Genomic DNA, 12,026 nt, shown 5'->3' with positions numbered 1-12,026 from the left:
CTGGAGTGGGTTGTCATTTCCTTCTCCACTGCATGAGAGTGAAAAGTGAAAGTGAAGTCGCTCAGTCGTGTCCGACTCTTCGTGACCCCACGGACTGCAGCCTACCAGGCTCCTCAGTCCATGGGATTTTCCAGGCAAGAGTACTGGAGTGGGTTGCCATCGCTTTCTCCAAATCCCAGAGAAAGAGAATGCCAAAGAATGTTCAAACTGCTGCACAATTGCACTCATCTCACACGCTAGTAAAGTAATGCTCAAAATTCTCCAAGCCAGGCTTCAACAGTACATGAACCATGAACTTCTAGATGTTCAAGCTGCATTTAGAAAAGGCAGAGGAACCATAGATCAAATTGCCAACATCCGTTTTGATCATCAAAAAAGCAAAAGAGTTCCAGAAAAGTATCTATTTCTGCTTTATTGACTATGCCAAAGCCTTTGACTCTGTGGATCACGACAAACTGTGGAAAATTCTGAAAGAGATGGGAATACCAGACCACCTGACCTGCCTCTTCAGAAATCTGTATGCAGGTCAGGAAGCAACAATTAGAACTAGACATGGAGCAACAGACTGGTTCCAAATCGGGAAAGGAGTACTCTAAGCCTGTATATTGTCACCCTGCTTATTGAAATTACATGCAGAGTACATCATGAGAGAGGCTGGGCTGGATGAAGCACAAGCTGGAATCAAGATTGCCAGGAGAAATATCAGTAACCTCAGATATGCAGATGACAGCACCCTTATGGCAGAAAGCAAAGAACTAAAGAGCTTCTTGATGAAAGAGGAGAGTGAAAAAGTTGGCTTAAAACTCAACGTTCAGAAAACATAAGATTATGGTTTCTGGTCCCATTCATTTCATTTCAGTTCAGTCGCTCAGTCGTGTCCGACTCTTTGCGACTCCACGAATCGCAGCACGCCAGGCCTCCCTATCCATCACCAACTCCCGGAATCTACCCAAACCCATGTCTATCGAGTCACTGATGCCATCCAGCCATCTCATCTTCTGTCGTCCCCTTCTCCTCCTGCCCCCAATCCTTCCCAGCATTAGGGTCTTTTCCAATGAGTCAACTCTTCACTTGAGGTGGCCAAAGTATTGGAGTTTCAGCTTCAACATCAGTCCTTCCAATGAACACCCAGGACTGATCTCCTTTAGGATGGACTGGTTGGATCTTCTTACAGTCCAAGGGACTCTCAAGAGTCTTCTCCAACACCACAGTTCAAAAGCATCAATTCTTCGTTGCTCAAGACCTACAAGACCTATTAGGACTAACACCCAAAAAAGATGTCCTTTTCATTATAGGGGACTGGAATGCAAAAGTAGGAAGTCAGGAAACACCTGGCGTAACAGGCAAATTTGGCCTTGGAGTACAGAATGAAGCAGGGCAAAGGCTAATAGAGTTTTGCCAAGAGAACTCACTGGTCATAAGAAACACAAGAGAAGACTCTACACATGGACATCACCAGATGCTCAACACCAAAATCAGATTGATTATATTCTTTGCAGCCAAAGATGGAGAAGCTCTATACAGTCAGCAAAAACAAGACCGGGAGCGGACTGTGGCTCAGATCATGAACTGCTTATTGCCAAATTCAGACTTAAATTGAAGAAAGTAGGGAAAACCACTAGACCATTCAGGTATGACCTAGATCAAATCCCTTATGATTATACAGTGGAAGTGACAAATAGATTTAAGGGACTAGATCTGATAGACAGAGTGCCTGATGAACTATGGACAGAGGTTCGTGACATTGTACAGGAGACAGGGATCAAGACCATCCCCATGGAAAAAAAATGCAAAAAAGCAAAATGGCTGTCTGAGGAGGCCTTACAGATAGCTGGGAAGAGAAGCGGAAAGGAAAGATATTCCCATCTGAATGCAGAGTTCCAAAAAATAGCAAAGAGAGATAAGAAAGCCTTCCTCAGCGATCAATGCAAAGAAATAGAGAAAAACAACAGATTGGGAAAGACTAGAGATCTCTTCAAGAAAATTAGAGATACCAAGGGAACATTTCATGCAAAGATGGGCTCGATAAAGGACAGAAATGGTGTGGGCCTAACAGAAGCAGAAGATATTAAGAAGAGGTGGCAAGAATACACAGAAGAACTGTACAAAAAAGATCTTCATGACCCAGATAATCACGATGGTGTGATCACTCACCTAGAGCCAGACATCCTGGAATGCAAAGTCAAGTGGGCCTTAGAAAGCATCACTACGAAGAAAGCTTAGAGGAGGTGATGGAATTCCAGTTGAGCTATTTCACATCCTGAAAGATGATGGTGTGAAAGTGCTGCACTCAATATGACCGCAAATCTGGAAAACTCAGCAGTGGCCACAGGACTGGAAAAGGTCAGTTTTCATTCCAATTCCAAACAAAGGCAATGCCAAAGAATGTTCAAACTACTGCACAATTGTACTCATCTGGTTCCATTACTTCATGGCAAATAGATGGGGAAACAGTGAGAGGCTTTATTTTTTTGGGTTTGGAGACACTGCAGATGGTGACTGCAGCCATGAAATTAAAAGATGCTTACTCCTTGGAAGAAAAGCTGTAACCAACCTAGACAGCATAGTAAAAAGCAGAGATATTACTTTGCCAACAAAGGTCCGTCTAGTCAAAGACAGGGTTTTTCTAGTAATTATGTATGGATGTGAGAGCTGGACTATAAAGAAAGCTTAGTGCTGAAGAATTGATGCTTTTGGACTGTGGTGTTGGAGAAGACTCTCAAGAGTCCCTTGGACTGCAAGGAGATCCAACCAGTCCATCCTAAAGGAAATCAGTCCTGAATATTCATTGGAAGGACTGATGCTTAAGCTGAAACTCCAATACTTTGGCCACCTGATGCAAAGAACTGACTCATTGGAAAAGACCCTGATGCTGGGAAAGATTGAAGGCAGGAGGAGAAGGGGACAACAGAGGATAAGATATTGATGGCATCACCAACCCAGTGTACATGAGTTTGAGTAAACTCCGGGAATTGGTGATGGACAGGGAGGCCTGGCGTACTGCGGTTCATGGGGTTGCAAAGAGTTGGACATGACTGAGTGACTGAACTGAACTGAAAATGACTGTCAGACTTCTGAGGACTGACCCCTAATGATCGGCAACTGAATTTATTCCGAATACTTGGAGGTTTTAATTAAAGTGAAGTGTCTGTCATTATTGGCATTTTCTGGTTCATCTGTTTATATTGCACCATACCAGTCTTCAAAGGAGTCAGTATCTTTTGCTGTCAGATTTGACGAACTGTTAAGGAAATCCAGATAAATTTTGATTCAAAGAAGAGCCGACTCATTGGAAAAGACCCTGATGCTGGGAAAGATTGAGGGTAAGAAGAGAGGTGGGCAACAGAGATGGTTGGATGACATCACTGACTCAATGGACATGAGTTTGAGCAAACTCCAGGATATGGTGAAGGACAGGAAAGCCCAGTGTGCTGCAGTCCACAGGAGTGTAGAGTCAGACACAGATTCGTGACTGAACAACCACGATTCATATTGAAACTAAAAGAAATATTTTTCTGTTTGCAAGTTTTATTCTATTTCATTTATATTTGGTATATACTAAAAACATAAATAATTTGACCACAGCAGTATAGAATTCCATAGTTAGGACAAAGAGATATGCTTCAATACTTTAAAAAGTTGTTTTTAAGAAAAATCTTTGTGTTTTGTTTTTGGTTTTGTTCTTAAATCAGGTGTTCTGGGGCTTAGATAAGAAACTAGCTCAACGTAAGCATTTCCCTTCTGTCAATTGGCTGATCAGCTACAGCAAGTACATGCGTGCCTTGGATGAGTACTATGACAAACACTTCACAGAGTTTGTTCCTCTGAGGACCAAAGCTAAGGAGATTCTGCAGGAAGAAGAAGACTTGGCAGAAATTGTACAGCTGGTGGGAAAGGTAAGTTGTAAAATCTCGTGAAGAACAGATCTGTGAGTTACACTGGAGCCTTTTGGGGGTTACACTGGGTCTTCATTCCGGTGCATGGGCTTCCCATTGCAGTGGCTTCTCTTGTTGCAGAGCACAGGCTCTAGGCGTGCAGGCTTCAGTAATTATGGCACACAGGCTGAGTTGCTTTGCAGCATGTTGAGCCTTCCTGGACCAAGGATCGAACCTGTGTCCCCTGCATTGGCAGGCGGACTCCTGTCCACTGTACCACAGGGAAGTCCACACTGGAGCTTTTTAAGGACAAACAGAACCTTGGATAGGCAGATTCTTGCCTGGAAAAATCAGTATTAATATTTTTTAAACTAATAAAATTGTAGATTATTCCTTTATCGAGCAAATATTTCAGGAGCCTGCTTGTATTGTGGAAAATAGAAAGATGGTTATTGTTTATAGATTATCTATTTTTGAATAACAAACCAGTTTGACATTTAGTGGCTTAAATGGTGCGTTATTGCTCATGGTTTTGGGGCTGATGGTCTTACTTGGGCAGTCCCCTCATATAGTTTTTGCTGTCATATGGTGGCTGAGACTGTAGTCATCTGAAAGTTTCTTCCCTCACACATCTGGTGCCTGAATTAGGATAACTAGAACAGCTAAGGATTGGGTAGGCATTTCTCTTTCTGGTTTTTCAAAAAAACACATCATGGGTCTATTTGTGTACCCATATTCATAGCAGCACTTACAAGCGCTAAAAGGTAGAAGCAACAGAGATGTCCTTTCCAACACACATGCATCCACTCACATATGCATATGCAATGAAATATTATTCGGCCTTGAAAAGGAAGGAAAATTCTAACACGTGCTACAACGTTATGAACCTTGAGGAGCCATTATGTTAATAAATGGTCACAAAACAACAAATACTTATATGTAACTTATCTGAAGTAGTCAAATTCATAGAAACTATAGTGGTGGTTACCAGGGGTCCAGAGGATGAAGGAAAAGGAGTTGTTGTTTAATGGGTATAGTTTCAGATTTGTAAGGTGGAGAGTTTGGGAAGTCATTTCACGGCAATGTGAACATGCTTAACCTACTGAACTACACCTAGAAATGGTTAAGGTGGTAGATTTATATTATATCAATAGTTTTTGCAACGAAAACAAAGTGAGAAAATCAATCAGGAAGCAATTATGAGATGAATTTATTAATGATAGTTGATCATGTGTCGATTACTTGGTTTCTGCTTGCTAATTGATTGCAGCAATTGGTCCCACATTGTGGCAGTTCATTTCTAAAAATATATTTTTTCCTCTTCTAGGCTTCTCTGGCAGAAACAGATAAAATCACTCTGGAAGTAGCAAAACTTATCAAAGATGATTTCCTTCAACAAAATGGATATACTCCTTATGACAGGTAACCTAGCCTGATTTTCTTTAGATATTCTATCAAGTTTTGAAGAAGGAGCTGCCTACATGTATGTTAAACTGCCCACCCCTCTTTTTTCTCATACAGACACACTCGGACTCAGTGTATACGTTTATTTTACATTTTTTATAGCATACATCTAATGATCCGATATGTTCCCTTATCTTGATTTGGCTCATTTTCCAACTTATGACTGTTTTCACTCATTATCCAGCCAGCTTAAATTAGATTGAATTATGGCTTAGTGCACAGAGCTCGAGGAGTCACTGCCTCTTTCAGAAGCTTTTCTCACTACCTGTTGTGACACCCCATGCCTCTTCTACTCTTTGCCAAAATAATACACTTTTGTGCCCCATTTCCCAAGAGTCCTGTTTTTTTTTCTACTATTGGACATCTCACTAGTTCCTATTACTCCTACCCAAGGCTTTCTGTTTTTTATTATTATCTCTGCTACTACAAGGGCTTTCCTTGTGGCTCAGCTGGTAAAAAATCCGCCTGGAATACGAGAGACCTAGGTTCGGTCCCTGGGTTGGGAAAATCCCCTGGAGAAGGGAACGACTGCCCACTCCAATATTCTCGCTTGGAGAATTCCATGGACAATACAGTCCACAGTGTCACAAAGAGTCAGACACGACTGAGTGACTTTCACTTTCACTACCATGGCCAAAAAGCTCCCATCTCTTTTAAACTTGGATAATTTGAACACTTCCTCATAGTCTAACTTTTCCTCCCTCAAATCATATCTGGTCCCATATAAGCCTCTAGGAACAAATAGATTAGCAGAATATAGGACAAGCAGAAAACATGACAATATAATCAGTAAGGCTCAAAAAAAAAAACCTGTATCAGAAACTCTAGGAACCAGCCACACAAAGATAACTCCACAAGGGGAAATTCTTTGAAAAGAGTGTACATGAAATTGTATATGCAAATGAGTTTAAATGTGTTAGAAAGTTTATTAGAATGCATGGGATCCAAGTTGAATATTAACTTGTGTGTGTTCATTATTAAAAGGTATGTGTAAATGCAAATGAACACTTTAGTGGAGAAGGGGGCTGCTTATTAGCTCTAGGAAATTACAGTTCCCTGCTTTCCTGTTATTTATTCAACCTTAACTAACTATCACAAGGGACTCTTTACAACTTAGTTATTTTCCATTTGGGTTACTGCTTTAACTGCACTGTACACAAACACATTCTCAGAGAGTCATTAGATTGTAGCATTACTGTTTTATTGTTCTTCAGATAAAAATTAACATCACTCTTAAATAAAAAAATGCATATGGCTCCATCTCTCTATCCACCCCATATTCCTGAGACATCGCTGTCCAAAAACTCCGGTTACTTGTTACTGATCTTTTCCACTATGTTTTTCTTCATTCCTTAAGTATCATGCCATAAATATAAGTAGTATGCAGATCTAAATAAAGAAACTAATGCTCTGGTATTTCACAGATGAAATGAAAAGAATGAACTTGCTTTCGATTTTCTGTTTTATTATTTTGACTTTCATTTATCCTAGGTTCTGCCCATTCTACAAGACAGTGGGGATGCTGTCCAACATGATCGCATTTTATGATATGGCCCGCAGAGCTGTTGAAACCACTGCCCAGAGTGACAATAAAATCACGTGGTCCATTATCCGTGAGCACATGGGGGAGATCCTCTATAAGCTTTCCTCCATGAAATTCAAGGTATATTTGTGCCATAAACTTTTTTTAGTAGAAAGTGTTTCTTTTTTATTTTTTGAAATATTTGGTTCTCAAACTTGATGTATGAAGCTTGCATTTATCATTTTCACACATGCTCGGGTTATGTAAAAGCAGAGGAGACCTCAAAGCTGTGTTCAAATAGGAATTCTAGTGATAAAGATTATAGTATGTCATGTCTAAAATAAATGCTGACGTGTTTTCCCTTTTGTCTTAACCACCAGGCAGTTTAGAACTAAAATCATTACTAAGCAGCAATTATACCTTACCTCAAGTGCCTGTTGTTATCTAACCTCCATGCTCCTTCTTGAAATGATTTCTGCTGCCTACTTATTTTAAGTATCCTATTATACACATCATTTTTACTTTTAAGTGGACTCTCATTCTTTGGGAAGTACACAAGACATAAATAGATAATTAAGTGAAATTATAGGTGGAAACTTAAATGTGTAAGATTGTTTTTAAAATACTTGATCAGTCAAGTTGTATTTATTTCTAAATCATGATATCCAAGTATAGTTACTAATCTCTTATTGAGATATTGAGACAGATTCTTTGAATGTGTATGTTAAGATTGAAAGTAAATTTGTACAAATAGATACTCAATGTATCAAGGATTTTAAAATATCCACGTGCTTTGAGTCCTATCTTTCCACTTAAAAACTGATAACCCAAGAAAATAGTCAGAGATTTTGATATGGATACATGTAGAAGATTGCATATGAAACTTCTTAAATATCATCCAAAAGTGAACAGAGCCAGCCATACATTGTGCAATGTACCTTACAACAAAAATATTATGAAGGCATAGACATCATACATCTTTTTTTCAAAGAACATCCAAAGACATTGACATGGTTATGGTATAATGAGTGAAAAAAAAGTCAGGTTGCAAAGAAATTCCACATGTAATTTGATCCAAATTTTATTTTTAAAAATTACACATCCATAGGAAAATGATAAAAAAGGTATGCAATAATGTAATAATGATGACTTCTGGTAATATAACTAAAGGGGCTATCATTTTTATGTTTACAGGCACATTGTATCAAATTAACATCTGTTATTTTTTAGTATCATTCAGTATTTTTCTGTAGCACTATTTTGTGACTGAAGAATATTTTCCTTTTCTTAGGCATTTGGAAGTTTTTGGTATGGACAATTTTGTTAATGCAATTGGATTTGTGTATCTTCCTCATATATGTTTTCAGAAGTAGAATGATTGGGTCAGAGGGCTTAAACACTTTAAAGTCTCTTTTATAAACTTTACTCAATTAAGTTGCTTTTTATACAGATTTTAAATGGGGTGCATTTTGAGGTTATTTCATGTCCCAGCATGATAATGCCAGACCCTGAATAGTAAATTCTGTTCTGATTAATTCCAACTATGTATATACAAAGAGGAATGTATCTAATATGCATTGCTGCCTAGTTTCTTAATATTTTGCATATTGTCAAGGGTAAATCCTTCAGTTGTTGAACACAGCAGGCAGGACACAAAACTGAAATTTTGTCTTCTGTTTGGTTAGACTATTCCTTTATACATTTTACCCGTAAAGGAAAAAAAAATAAGGTTAATCCTGCCTCCTACCTTGTGTTTTACTTAACCTTCTCACTTAACCTTCTGCTCAAATATAGTAAATACAAATAACTCACTATGTGTTAGAAAAATAATTTTCCAAGGGTAAATTGAATTCTGTAATGTCTTTTTTCAGGATCCAGTGAAAGATGGTGAGGCGAAGATCAAAGCCGACTATGCACAACTTCTTGAAGATATGCAGAATGCATTCCGTAGCCTTGAAGATTAGAACTGTGATTTCTCTCCTCCTTTTCCTCAGCAAGCTCTCATATGTGTATATTTTCCTAAATTTCTCATCTTGGACCCTTTGCTTCTTTACAGTGCAACTTTGAGACTAGTGCCTCTGTGTGTAATCATTTGTTTCCCCATTTATTTGATAGGTCTTATATATAACAAACATTCCTTTGTTCCAGTGTTTGAAGGGCCCCCCTGAACATTTCTCTGAAGTGGTGAATGTAGTAAATTTGATATACAATGGCTACACTACTGTAAACTTGTATGTAGGGTGACGTCTCTCCTTGTCCTAGGTTTACCCTTTCCTCATCGCTACTAAATTGTAAACAGGACTGCTGCATGTTATTCTCTTTGCAGTGGATTTGGAATGGAAGACCAGACTTCAATACACTTTGACAGGTACTTTGTGAAATGACTTTACTTGCAGCTTAGCATTTTGCTAAGTAACTGCTTTGCAGGAAATAATTGCTTTTTTTAAAACATGAATGATTAATGTTTCAATTATGTGTTGCTTCCTCCAGTATAAATCAAGAATATTTGTGGGAAACTGTTGAAAACTATACTGTTTTTAAAGCAGGCGTCTGTGGGACTCAGCACAATAGATGAATCAGTGCCCTCTAAAAAAGTGAAAAGGGAGCCAGGTGGTCAAACTTAGGTTAACATCACCTTGTTAAAGCCTATTTTATTTCACTGGGAAAAATTCAGTATCAAGGACTATTCTACTATGTTACTAGGCAGTTCTTTTTAAAGTTACATTTAAAACAATCAGGAGAACTTGATTTACATCACACCTTCTTTTTTTTTTCCCCAAACATCTTAGAAGGCTAAGCTTCTGAGAATCATGTGGCAGTGTGATGGGCAGAAAAATGCCACAGAGACTATATTTTGTAGTGGTTAAAGGCTGTTTGCACCTCTAAGGACCAGTTGGGCTTTGGTGATTCTTGGGGCCAGAGTGGCATTATGTTTTTACAAGATAATAACATGTGTCACATATTTGCATGTTTGTTTGCTTATTGAATCTTTGAACAACCAGTTTCCTGATTGTAGAAAATACTGTTCTTTCATGTGAGTTATGATTCACTGGCTCAACAGATTTCCCAGAATATCTGTAGCTGTAGCAGCATAACAGTTCCAATTCTGTTTCATAGGAATGAAGTTAGTTCTAAAATCAGCAGATGCAAGATAATAGAATTTGGGTTATGTGAAAAAAAAGATTATTTCTTCCTATCTTTTAAGTATATGTTTTAAAATAATAGTTTCTGCATTTGTATGATAAGGCACACTGCAGAATAGCTCTAAAAACATCAGTTTCCCATGAAGTCTTTCTGACCAATCATGCTGGCGCCATTGCTTCCTCTTTGGGAAGAGGAAAGGGTATGTGAACATGTCCAACAATCTCAAATACTGAAATGTAATAGCATTTATTTATGTTATGCCTCAGTATGTTGTTATTTAAATTTTGAAGTAATGTATTTCTTTTGGTCTATTAAGGAAAGATACAGTCAATAGAGAATTCAGCTTTATTTGTTTAAATCCTTACAGATTGCATTTTCTTACAGTGGCCTGCTATTCAGGATAAGTATCCTTCTTTAACCTTTCGGAGTATTGGAAGATAAAAATTATGCAATGATTTGTTGAGATGTGGACATAATGGTGCTGCTTAATCAGTTTGCTTCTAGTGTGGCCTCCTACCTAGAGGCCCTGAGACCAGTGGAAATTAAAAGAATTTCAAAAACTTTCAGTTCCTACCTTAAATCTACCAGCAAACTAGGATTGTGATAGTAATGAATGATATGGCAAAGGAAGTTTGACCAAGTTTGTCTTTTGTTGTTCTGAATTTGCAATATACATTCTTACTCCTTTTTAAGAACATTGGGATGTGGCTGTGAAGCTACTAGAGAAACTTCACTCAGAGCCTCATTGTAAGTGTCGCTTCACCTATATGTTGTAGAATTTCATATTGGTCACTGATCAGTTTCTTTAGTAAGAATGTGTCAAAGTTACAATAATCTTTTAAAAAGATGATTCAGTTCTGTATTTATTGTGCTGTGTCTGGCCCTAAGTGGAGCCAGTTAACAAGTTTCATATGTATTTTTCCAGTGTTAAATCTCACTCATTGTACCCTTTGGAACTTTCCATCCTAAAGAGTGAATAGAAGAGGTCATGTGTATTGCCTCCTTATCCTTGAGGTTTCACTATCTTTATGTTAAAAGTTGTGTATAATTGTTAAAATCTATGAAAGAATAAAAAGTGGATTTAAATTAATATTTTTTTCTTTTTTTGGGGGGTGTGGCCAGATCTGCTTTAAAAAAGAAGTGTCACATTGTATTTTGGCTTGTTTTCAGTATGAACTTTTAAAGTTTTTTATTTTTCTCTTTCTGCTTAAGATCACGAAGTTGAATCGGGGCCCTCACTACAGACTGCATGAAGTCCTATAATCATATACCACTGTGATTGGAAAATGTAGTACATGGAATCACATAGCGTTCAGAATATTACTTTAAATTGAAAAAATGAATGGTTTCTAAAAATAGACATAAATTAAATCAGTGTACTTATCTCTACTTTTGGAAAATGAGCTAAAGCTTTGTAATTCATAATTTTGCAAGGCAAATTAATTAAGAGCCAGTATGGCATGTTCACAGGGCATTTTACTTCATTGAGAGTATTTTTATTTCAGTTGATGCTTTTGCACTGTGGTGTTGGAGAAGACTCTTGAGAGTCCCTTGGTTAGCACAGAGATCAAACCAGTCAGTCCTAAAGGAAATCAATTCTGAATATTTATTGAAAGGACTGATGCTGAAACTGAAGATCCAGTACTTTGGCCAGCTGATTCAAAGAACTGACTCATTGGAAAAGACCCTGATTCTGGGGAAGATTGAAGTCGGGAGAAGGGGACAACAGAGAATGAGATGGTTGAATGGCATCACCGACTCAATGGACTTGAGTTTGAGCAAGCTCCAGGAATTGGTGATGGACGGGGAAGCCTGGCATGCTGCAGTCCATGAGCTCGCAAAGAGTAAGACACGACTGAGTGACTGAACTGAAGGGTATTTTTAACAATTTCTAAAGTAATAAGAAGCAGTGTGAAATTAACAATTCTACAGTACTATCGAGTGCCAAGTTTATATAGAGAAATCCTTAAAAATTAACTGAAAAGTTTATTGATTATAGATTGTTCGGGTGATTTTTAGTC

The 12,026-nt window shown here is 38.0% G+C and overlaps 1 protein-coding gene across 50 annotated transcripts in view; it reads left to right on the top strand.

Annotated features, from left to right (window-relative positions):
- ATP6V1A (ATPase H+ transporting V1 subunit A) overlaps nucleotides 1–11,095 on the top strand; it is a 59,577-nt gene extending 48,482 nt beyond the window's left edge. For 19 of the 50 annotated variants that reach the window (XM_081572129.1, XM_081572145.1, XM_081572127.1 and 16 more), the window contains 4 exons: nucleotides 3,693–3,896; nucleotides 5,203–5,297; nucleotides 6,831–7,002; nucleotides 8,733–11,095. In XM_081572129.1, the coding sequence (XP_081428255.1) occupies nucleotides 3,693–3,896; nucleotides 5,203–5,297; nucleotides 6,831–7,002; nucleotides 8,733–8,825 (564 nt within the window). In that variant the 3' untranslated portion in view covers nucleotides 8,826–11,095. The remainder of the gene's footprint in view (nucleotides 1–3,692; nucleotides 3,897–5,202; nucleotides 5,298–6,830; nucleotides 7,003–8,732) is intronic. The other 31 variants (XR_014077452.1, XR_014077473.1, XR_014077453.1 and 28 more) reach the window with 2 other exon arrangements.
- Nucleotides 11,096–12,026: the final 931 nt, after the last annotated feature.

Source organism: Giraffa tippelskirchi, chromosome 2 (genome assembly GCF_054371585.1).
Source record: "Giraffa tippelskirchi isolate mGirTip1 chromosome 2, T2T-mGirTip1v1.2.pri, whole genome shotgun sequence".
Taxonomy (NCBI): Eukaryota; Metazoa; Chordata; class Mammalia; order Artiodactyla; family Giraffidae; genus Giraffa; species Giraffa tippelskirchi.
Note: the sequence above shows the minus strand (reverse complement) of the source record. Positions and strands in the feature narration are given on the sequence as shown.